This window comes from Colossoma macropomum, unplaced genomic scaffold (genome assembly GCF_904425465.1).
Source record: "Colossoma macropomum unplaced genomic scaffold, Colossoma_macropomum, whole genome shotgun sequence".
Lineage (NCBI taxonomy): Eukaryota > Metazoa > Chordata > Actinopteri > Characiformes > Serrasalmidae > Colossoma > Colossoma macropomum.
Genome location: NW_023496024.1, coordinates 18,931 through 30,000, shown reverse-complemented (window position 1 = coordinate 30,000; position 11,070 = coordinate 18,931). Strand labels below are relative to the sequence as shown.

General features: G+C 45.9%; 1 protein-coding gene across 2 annotated transcripts in view; it reads left to right on the top strand.

The window, feature by feature from the left end:
• The window catches only part of txndc11 (thioredoxin domain containing 11), a 20,991-nt gene extending 10,145 nt beyond the window's left edge, over nt 1-10,846 (top strand). For both annotated transcript variants that reach the window (XM_036564656.1, XM_036564657.1), the window contains exons 7-12: nt 2,297-2,497; nt 3,523-4,144; nt 5,615-5,757; nt 8,080-8,192; nt 8,299-8,379; nt 9,885-10,846. In XM_036564656.1, the coding sequence (XP_036420549.1) occupies nt 2,297-2,497; nt 3,523-4,144; nt 5,615-5,757; nt 8,080-8,192; nt 8,299-8,379; nt 9,885-10,398 (1,674 nt within the window). In that variant the 3' untranslated portion in view covers nt 10,399-10,846. The remainder of the gene's footprint in view (nt 1-2,296; nt 2,498-3,522; nt 4,145-5,614; nt 5,758-8,079; nt 8,193-8,298; nt 8,380-9,884) is intronic.
• Nucleotides 10,847-11,070: the final 224 nt, after the last annotated feature.

The window sequence follows — 11,070 nt, the reverse complement described above, 5'->3', positions numbered from 1 at the left end:
CCAAACACCATTCAGACACCAAACACCACTCAGACACCAAACACCACTCAGACACCAGACACCACTCAGACACCAGACACCAAACACCACTCAGACACCAAACACCACTCAGACCTCAGACCCCAGACACCACTCAGACACCAGACACCAGACACCACTCAAACACCAGACACCAAACACCACTCAGACACCAGACACCACTCAGACACCAGACACCACTGAGACACCAAACACCACTCAGACACCAAACATCACACAGACACCAAACATCACACAGACACCAGACACCACTCAGACACCAGACACCACTCAGACACCAGACACCATTCAGACACCAAACACCACTCAGACACCAAACACCACTCAGACACCACTCAGACACCACTCAGACACCAAACACCACTCAGACACCAGACACTACTCAGACACCGAACACCACTCAGACACCAGACACCACTCAGACACCAAACACCACTCAGACACCACTCAGACACCAGACACCACTCAGACACCAGACACCAAACACCACTCAGACACCAGACACCATTCATACACCAAACACCACTCAGACACCACTCAGACACCAGACACCACTCAGACACCAGACACCACTCAGACACCCAACACCACTCAGACATCAGACACCTCTCAGACACCAAACATCACACAGACACCAGACACCACTCAGACACCAGACACCAAACATCACACAGACACCAGACACCACACAGACACCAAACACCACTCAGACACCAGACACCACTCAGACACCAGACACCAAACACCACTCAGACACCAAACACCACTCAGACACCAGACACCACTCAGACACCAAACACCACTCAGACACCAAACACCACTCAGACACCAGACACCATTCAGACACCAAACACCACTCAGACACCACTCAGACACCAGACACCACTCAGACACCAGACACCACTCAGACACCAGACACCACTCAGACACCCAACACCACTCAGACATCAGACACCTCTCAGACACCAAACACCACTCAGACACCAAACATCACACAGACACCAGACACCACTCAGACACCAGACACCAAACATCACACAGACACCAGACACCACACAGACACCAGACACCACACAGACACCAAACACCACTCAGACACCAGACACCACTCAGACACCAGACACCACTCAGACACCAGACACCAAACACCACTCAGACACCAGACACCACTCAGACACCAAACACCACTCAGACACCAGACACCACTCAGACGCCACTCAGACACCACTCAGACACCAAACACCACTCAGACACCACTCAGACACCAAACACCACTCAGACACCAAACACCACTCAGGCACCACTCAGACACCAAACACCACTCAGACACCACTGAGACACCAAACACCATTCAGACACCAAACACCACTCAAGACACCAAACACCACTCAGACACCAGACACCACTCAGACACCACTGAGACACCAAACACCATTCAGACACCAAACACCACTCAAGACACCAAACACCACTCAGACACCAGGCACCACTGAGACACCAAACACTCAGCTCATCGACTAAATCTGGAGAGTTAGACTCTCACTGAAATAACACTTCAAAGACACGACAGACAGACAGACAGAGGGATAGATGGATAGATAGATGGATATAAATAGATAGATATGTAGGTAGATAGGTAGACAGACAGACAGACAGACAGACGGGCGGATGGATAGACAGACAGACAGATAGATAAATAGATAGACAGATGGATGGATGGACAGACAGACAGATAGACAGACGGATGGATGGACAGACAGACAGATAGACAGACGGATGGATGGATGGATGGATGGACGGACAGACAGACAGACAGACAAATAGATAGACAGACAGACAGATAAATAGATAGATGGATAGATAAATAGATAGACAGTCAGACAGACAGATGGATGGACAGACAGATAGATCGACAAACAGATAAATAGATAGATGGATAGATAGATAGATAGATCGACAGATAGATAGGTGGATAGATAGACGGATAGATAGATAGATAGATAGATAGATAGACAGACAGACAGACAGACAGATATATAGATAGACAGACAGACAGATAGATAGATAGATAGATAGATAGACGGATAGATAGATAGATAGATAGACAGACAGACAGACAGATAGACAGATAGATATATAGATAGATAGATAGATAGATAGATAGACGGATAGATAGATGAACAGACAGACAGACAGATGGATGAAGGTGCTGCCCCCTGCTGGACGCTGAAGGTTCTGCTGTGTGGTGTGTGGTCAGGTGTTCTCGCGGGCGGGGAGGAACTTCACTGCTGAGGAGATCTGTAACTGGGTCTACGAGAACAGAGAGAGCGTCGTTCACTGGATCCAGCCAAAGGGAGCGAAGAGCTACTCCCTGGAGGCGGAGCTTCACAAAGGACCCGCCCTGCTCACGTTCCTCCCACACAATCCACTCACGGCCAGTCATCACCTGCTCTCTGAGGTAAACCCCGCCCACTTTCTGATCTATACATGCATTTATCATAAACAGTCTGTCTTTGTTAATTTAATCTCTCTTTCTGGTTATTTCTGTGGTTTGATTAGATCACTGGATTAATAGAACCTGGGAGCATTTCTACACTTTGTTTTGTAGAACGGGATAAATATAACCTGGAATTATTTATTCAGTTTGTTTTGTAGTATGGGATTAATATCACCTGGGATTATTTCTACAATTTGTTTTATAACACAGGATCAGTATAACCGCAGGTTGTTTGTATTATTTGTTTTATAGCACAACATTAATATATTCTGGCATTATTTCTACATTTTAATTTTGTAGCACTGGATTAATATAATTTGGGATTATTTCAACAGTTTGTTTTGTAGCATGGGATTATTTCTATAATTTGTTTTATAACATGGGATCAATATAGTCTCAGGCTATTTCTATTATTTGTTTTATAGCACGAGATTAATATAACCTGGTATTGTTTTTAGTTTTTTTGTAGCACAGAATTAATATAACCTGGGATTATTTCTACAGTTTGTTTTGTAGTACAGCATTAATATAACCTGGGATTATTTCTACAGTTTGTTTTGTAGTACAGCATTAATATAACCTGGGATTATTTCTACAGTTAGTTTTGTAGCACAGGATTAATATAACCTGGGATTATTATTATTTCTGTGCTTTGATATATACTACAGGAGCAGTTGTCATTTACCTCTGTCTCTCTCTCCCTCCCTCTCTCTCTCTCTCTCTCTCTCTCTCTCTCTCTCTCTCTCTCTCTCTCTCCCTCCCTCCCTCCCTTTCTCTCCCTCTCTCCCTTTCTCTCCCTCTCTCCCTTTCTCTCCCTCTCTCCCTCTCTCTCCCTCTCTCTCTCCCTCTCTCTCTCCCTCTCTCTCCCTCCCTCTCTCTCCCTCCCTCTCTCTCTCTCTCTCTCTCTCTCTCTCTCCCTCTCTCTCCCTCTCTCTCCCTCCCTCTCTCTCTCTCTCTCTCTCTCTCTCTCTCTCTCTCTCTCTCAGGTAGCGGACATAGCTCTGCGTTATCACTCATGTTGTGTATCGGAGCTCCAGACGGAGGGTGGGGTCTCAGCCCCCCACTCAGGGTCCCCCCTGCCTGGGCCGCGGTGCTGCCAGTCCCTGCTATTGCCCAGCTGGAGGTTCGAGTCTGCTAATGCTAGCGCTAACACTAGCATCTGCGAGCTGTGCGTGAACCGCTTTGCTCCGGGTTCTACCTCACGTCCCACCCTGCCGCGTTCTCACTGCTCAGTGATGGAGCTGGAGGCGGTTCTGGACTCATATTTGAGAAACGCTGTGGTTCCAGCGCCCCCTACCTGCACCAATGTGCAGAACACCTACAGCCCCTTCAGCCACTACAGCGCCTGCTGCCGGACCTTCCCTGCAGATGCCCGGACCCCAGCGTGGGCAGGGCCACACTGCCTCCCGGTGGTGGACGCAGTATCAGGTCTGCGCTGCCGGACCAATAAGACGCTGCGGTTTTACCTGCTGGACTCGCACCTGTCCTGGCCTCTGGCAGAAAGGCTCGGAGCGCTGAGCAACCGCAGCACAGACACCTTCACCACCATCGTTAACCTGAGGGATGAAACGCACTACGTCCTGGAGAACGCCAGGAAAGACTCACTAGGTACGCGCAGACACGACGGTGACAACAAAGAACAAAGAGAAACAATTCTGTTCTTCGTCAAAGGAGAATTTCTTTGATTTATCAAAATTCCTGCATAATTAAGGGGTTGAGATGTAAACAGAGTCATTCAGCGTCGTTTGGTGTGAAACGATCCGTTCTAGAGAAGCTAGATCCTACAGCATCCTAGCGTCCATGTGTATACCATAGCAACTGCCTAGCAACATCCTAGCAACCACCTTAGATACCATACCAACAACCTAGCAACCACCAGAGCTACCATAGAAAACACACAGCAACAACCTACAAACCACTTTAGTCCCCTGCACTGGTGTTTAGCGTTCCGGCAACCATCAGAGATACTATAGTAACCAGTTAGCAGCACCCTAGCAGCCACCTGGGATACCATAGCAATCACCTACCTATACCCTAGCAACCATCTGGGAACCCATAGCAACCAAACCAAAAGAGATAGCATAGCAACCAGTTAGCAACACCCTAGCAACTTCCTGGGATACCATAGTAACCGGTTAGCAACACCTTAGCAACCGCTTCGGAAATCATAACAATCACTGAGCAACACCCTAGCAACCAAACTGGACACCGTAGCAAGTGCCTAGTAACCACCTGGAATAAAATTGCAATCACTTAGCAACACCCAAACAACCAGCAGAGATACCATAGCAACAAGTTAGCAACACCCCAACAACCAGCAGAGATACCATAGCAACAAGTTAGCAACACCCCAACAACCAGCAGAGATACCATAGCAACAAGTTAGCAACACCCAAACAACCAGCAGAGATACCATAGTAACTGCCTAGAAACACCCTACCTCCCTTGGATATTACAATAACTTCTTTTGAAATCATACCATTCACTAAGCAACACCCTAGCAACCACCTTGGATACCATAGCAAGTGCCTAGTAACTACCTGGGATACAACTGCAACCACTTGGCAACAACCTAGCCACTACCGAAAATACCATAGCAACCACCTAGCAACACCCAAACAACCAGTAGAGATACCAAAGTAACAGCTTAGCCACACCCTGCCACCTCCCTGGGATATTATAGTAACCACCTAGCAACACCCTAGCAACTACCTGGAACACCTTAGTAAGCATGAAGCAACATCCTAGTAACCACCTCGGATACCAAAGGAGCCATCTAGCAACCACTAGAGATACTGTATCATAGCAACCGGTCTGCAGTGCCCGAGCGGCTGTGCTACCTTCATGAAGAGAACTGTGCTTCCAGCTGACCTGATAGAAACGATGCGTGGAAACACGGTTTCAGAAAAACAGCCGAACTACCAGCTATTCAAATTTACATACTTGAATATTTTAATTCTGAGGTTTATTGAATATTATTGATTATCTGTTGCAGCGCTTTCGCGTGGACTAGCTAGTGGACCAGAACACAAGAGCACCACTGAGAACCTAACACACAGTCTTCTCTCTCTCCCGCAGAACGCTTCATCCTGAACTTCAGCGCCCCCTACAGCCCCCTCCACAGACACCTGGTGGGCCACAGAGAACTACATCCCCCAAAATCCCTCATTCAGGAAGTGACCACAGGCTCCTTTATGGACACAGTGATGGACCCTGAGAGGGTGAGGACGCGCCTCTGTTTACGCTTTACGTTCTATGTTTTATTTAAATTAGGAGTTTTAATGTTATGGATTATTATATAAAATGATTTAAATAAGGATTTAATATTATTAGAATGGACTACATTTATTACACATCTACCACTGAGTGTCTCTCTCTCTGTCTCTCTCTCTCTCTCTCTCTCTCTCTCAATTTTCAGTTCACTTCAATAAGCTTTATTGGTATGACCATATTCATTTACAGTTTTGCCAAAGCATCATCAAAAGGAACAAGAAGAATTAACATTTAGAACATAGAGCTTTAGAACAAGAGCAAGAGCAATATTTAATGGTTCTTTTTTGGATTTTGAGCAGTGGACATTGGCCGAATTCAGCTCTGCAGGCGTTGTTCGTTGCTCTCCTGTGAACTTGCAGGATGTTTTTACAGAATTCGATGTGCAGGATTTCTACTGGGTGTTTGTCCCAGAGGTCAAAATTTAGGTTTGAGAGTGGCCCCCATACCTCACTGCCATACAGGAGAACCGGTTCTGTAACTGATTGGAACAGCTTGAGCCAGATCTGAATTGGTATTTGAAAGTGAATTTGTGGTTTGATTGCGTAAAAAGCCCTGCGCGCTTTCTCTCTCAGCTCATTGGCTGCTGGATTGAAGTTTCCAGTTGAACTGATCTTCAATCCTGAATAACTGAACTCTTTACAGCTGTCTAATTTGAGTGTTCCTAATGTGAAGCTGGATGTGTTTCCCTGAGATCTGGATCTTTTTTGGAAAATGTTTTGGTCTTTTTCAGGTTTACTGCCAGGGCCCAGGTCTGGTAGTGCTGCTCCAGCAGGTCCAGGTTCTGCTGTAGGCCCTGTTCTGTGGGGGACAGCAGAACCAGGTCATCTGCATAGAGCAGGAACTTGATTTCTGAGTGGTGCAGAGTGAGACCAGGTGCTGCAGAGCGCTCTAAAGCTGTGGCCAGTTCATTATTGTAAGTGTTGAATAGAGTTGGGCTTGAGCAGCAGCCTTGTCTCACTCCGCGCTCCTGAGAGAGGAAAGTCGTCCTTTTGGTGCCAATTTTTATACCGCATTTGTGTACATGGATTTAATGATGTCATATGTTTTACCCCCAACACCACTTTAAGAACTTTATAAAATAGTCCGTTGTGCCAAATAGTATCAAAAGCCTTTTTGAAATCAATGAAACATGAATAGTTTGTTTTTATTTTGATTTGCGTGTAAATCGATTAGGGTGTGTAGGGTGTAAATATGGTCTGATGTGCGGTGATTTGGTATGAATCCAATCTGACTTTTACTCAAGACACTGTGCTTCATAAGGAAGTCTATGAGTCTGGAATTGATAACGCTGCAGAGCCCCTTCCCCAGATTACTGTTCACACAGACGCCTCGGTAGTTATTAGGGTCGAATTTATCTCCACTCCTGTAGATGGGCGTGATAAGACCTCGACTCCAGATGTCAGGGAAATAACCTGCACTCAGAATCATGTTAAACAGTTTGAGAAGGGCCAGTTGGAATTTTAATGCTTGTGTTTTTAATCATTTTGTTCAATATGCCGTCAGGCCCACTGGATGTTTTAGGTTTTAGATGAGATATTTTATCTCTCAGTTCCTGCTCAGTAATGGGGGAGTCCAGGGGATTCTGGGAGCCTTTTACTGCCAAATCTAATGTGTTTAGTTTTTCAGTTATGTTGTTTTGTTCAGGTTTGATGTTGCTGGGTACTTTATTATATAATGAAGTGTGTGATCCATATGTCTCTCTCTCTCTCTCTGTCTCTCTCTCTGTGTCTCTCTCTGTCTCTCTCACTCTCTCTCTCTCTCTCTGTCTCTCTCTCTCTCTCTCTCTCTCTGTGTCTCTCTCTGTCTCTCTCACTCTCTCTCTGTCTCTCTCTGTCTCTCTCTCTCTCTGACTCTCTCTCTCTCTCTCTCTCTCTCTCTCTGTCTCTCTCTCTGTCTCTCTCTCTCTCTCTCTCTCTGTGTCTCTCTGTCTCTCTCTCTCTCTCTCTGTCTCTCTCTCTCTCTCTCTCTGTCTCTCTCTCTCTCTCTCTCTCTCTCTCTCTCTCTCTCTGTGTCTCTCTCTGTCTCTCTCTCTCTCTGACTCTCTCTCTCTCTCTCTCTCTCTCTCTCTGTCTCTCTCTCTCTCTCTCTCTCTCTCTCTCTCTCTGTGTCTCTCTCTGTCTCTCTCACTCTCTCTCTGTCTCTCTCTGTCTCTCTCTCTCTCTGACTCTCTCTCTCTCTCTCTCTCTCTCTCTCTGTCTCTCTCTCTGTCTCTCTCACTCTCTCTCTCTCTCTGTCTCTCTCTCTCTCTCTCTCTGTCTCTCTCTCTGTAGGATGTACTGCTGTTCTACTACACAGGTTGGTGTGGGTTCTGTACGGTTCTGAATCATGTTCTCCTGCAGCTGGCTCGACTCTTTCAGGGAAACAGCGCCCTCACAGTGGCCAGGTCAGGATTTACACTCTGCTCTTCTCATTAAAAGATGGTGTTTAAATTGGTTGAATTATTTATAGAAACTGTTGTTGTTGTTGTTGTTGTTGTTGTTGTTTATCAGGGTGAACGTCGGCCTTAACGACCTGCCCTGGGAGTTCATGGTGGATCACCTGCCCTCCTTTCTCTTCTTCCCCAAACACAGGTACGCCTTCAGTCTCAGTTCCGTGCACACGCCTACACACGGCCTGTGCAAAGGTTTGTGCACCCCCGGTTACATTCCATGCTGTTGTTGATGTTCTGAGTGTGAATATGTAAACACACCCTCTACAGAGACACACTACAGCACATTTAACACACAGTTACTGTTTACTCTGTTTATTTCGCCTTATTCCTGCGTCCCATGATGCCTTGAGTGATTTATGTACAGACCTTCATTTAAACTCATTAACTGTGTTTACACAGAGAGTCTCTGATAGTAAGAGGATAGGGGGCGCTGTCGGCCCGCTGATGGCACATCGGTGGTTAATTAGAGTATTAGACCAAACTCCACTGATCATCTCTGATTTCTTTAGTTCTACTCTGTAGTTAGTTTGGTAAGTGATGTTAATCCAGCTCAGTTTCAGCAACACCGTTTCCTATAAACTCACTTTATATCAGGCCTGGTCTTTTTTTCTCTCAGGTGTTTGTAATGTTTGTCTTAGTTTCTAAAATAAAAGTCTCTGTACATTTAAAATCTGTTTGAGGAGAAACTAGGTAGAGCTTGTCTGCAGGACAGTAATCTGGGTGGTCCGAGGGGGACCAGCAGTGGGAAACAGTCAGTGGGGTGCCTCCTTATCAAGCCAGTGGACCGATACATGCTCACTGTCTGGGGTCAGATACAGAGAGCCATAAAGCAGAGCCTGTAGAGCGATGTAGAAACCTGCTTATAAAGCATTAATAACACTCCTCGTACGCTCACCGTGGCGGCGCGCTATGTTAGCGCCGAGCTGGCGGGGTTAGCTCAGCGCTGTAGTTTAAATATGAACGCGTTTGGCTCATAACAGGCCTGTAGGTGACTTTCTTTACTCTGTCTCAGTTTTTGAGTTGCACTTTAATTAAAGGAGTAAACTTGGAGTCCTTTATTGTAGCATTAGCCTGTTAGCTTTTTGCAACCTGCTCTGTCTGCTAGTGAGGACAGAGTATACCCAGAAACAAAGAGAATATAATGTGTAAAACAAGTTAAACTGAGTCTGATTTTGTTGCCACCTATTGGAGGATTAGAGAATTGCAGGCTGTTATTGCTGTAATTTTGTAATTTTTTGGTCACATGAAAAAAAGGTGAATTGGAAAATATAAAATAACTTAATAAACAATAATTGTGTATTAAAATGTGCAGAGGTGTGTCTCCATAGAGGATGTCACTATTATCATCGTATATCTTTATACTTATTTTTTGTTGAATTATTTTTTAGAAGTATTTTTATTAGTAAAAGTAATTTAGAAGTAATTTTTATTTTACACTTATTTTTTAATTTGTACATTTTTGTCTTCTCTTATGCTGACTTTTATTTGCAAATAAAATTGTAAAGCACTTTTAGCTACATTTTAATGTATGTAATATAATATATATTATGCTTTTTAATAAAGTTTGTTATTATTATTATTATTATTATTATGTAAATAAATCAGAGTTTATTTGAGGTTTGTTTATATCCTCTGTTCTCACAGGAAGCAGATGAGCGTGAAGTTTCCAGACTCCTCCCCAGTCACGGTGCCCAACCTGCTGCGCTTCATCCTGCGGCACACAGGCCACGCCCCCGGCATCCAGGGGGCGGGTCCGAAGTCCCTGCTGGAGGCGGAGCTGCGCGCACTGCAGGGGGAGGTGCTGTCCCTGCAGCAGGCGCGGGAGCGGCTCTCCCAGCAGCTGGCCGCTCTGTGGCGGGAAAACCGCCGGCTAGCGCTGCACATGCGGGCGCTGACCTCCCACAACGCCGAGCTGCAGTCCCACAATGCCGAGCTGCAGGCTCAGAGTGGCCGGCTGGAGACGCTGTACCGCGAGAAGAGCCGGCAGCTGGCGGACGCCGTGAACCGGCTGCAGGAGCTAGCTAACGCTTCAGAGGAACTGCTGACGGAGAACTCGCTGCTGAAGGTGCTGCTGACGGTGCTGAAGGAGAGAGAGAGGGAGAGCGAGGGAGAGCAGAGCGACGGAGGAAGGAAGAAGGGAACGGAAGAGGCTTCCTGACGGACAGCGGGAGAGTCGGGAGGCGTGGCGCTGAGGGCCGAGCTGAGACGGCAGCCTGTGGACGTCAGCAGAGGAGAGGAAACGGCGCAGGAATGTGGTGAAAGTTAAAATGGGCAGTTTTTCTCGTTAGTCTGAGGATCATCAGCTCAGCTGAAGTCGGTCGGTGTCTGAGATGCGCTTGTTTAGGTTCATCGCTGGAGCTGCGAGGCTGATGTAGCTGATAGATTGTGTGAATCCAGCGCTTCACAAATAAACCGATTAGAGAGCTGTTTTTGTTGCCACCTAGTGGAGGCTTAGAGAACTGCAGGTACTGTATTCTACTGATATACATATATCGCTGCTGTCGGAAGATCTCCAGTTTTTATGTTTTTCAGTGTTTGACCTGATTTGAAAATACCTGTTACCCTTTACATTGTGTGTAAATCTCATGATGAATGGACCAAAAGAAACGACCCAAAATGACTTGGAAAACATTCTGGTTCCATTGACTTACATTAAAGGTAGAGTATGTTTTTTCCTTCTCCTGTAAAGTTACAGTTTTGTTCCGACAGCAGTGATATTCTACTGTATATGTATGATAAGTCTGCTATAGTCTGCTGTTTGTCGCTGCTGTCAGAAGAAAACGAAGAAAATCTCCAAAAAAACGTAACTTTATAGGAAAAACGCTCTTAA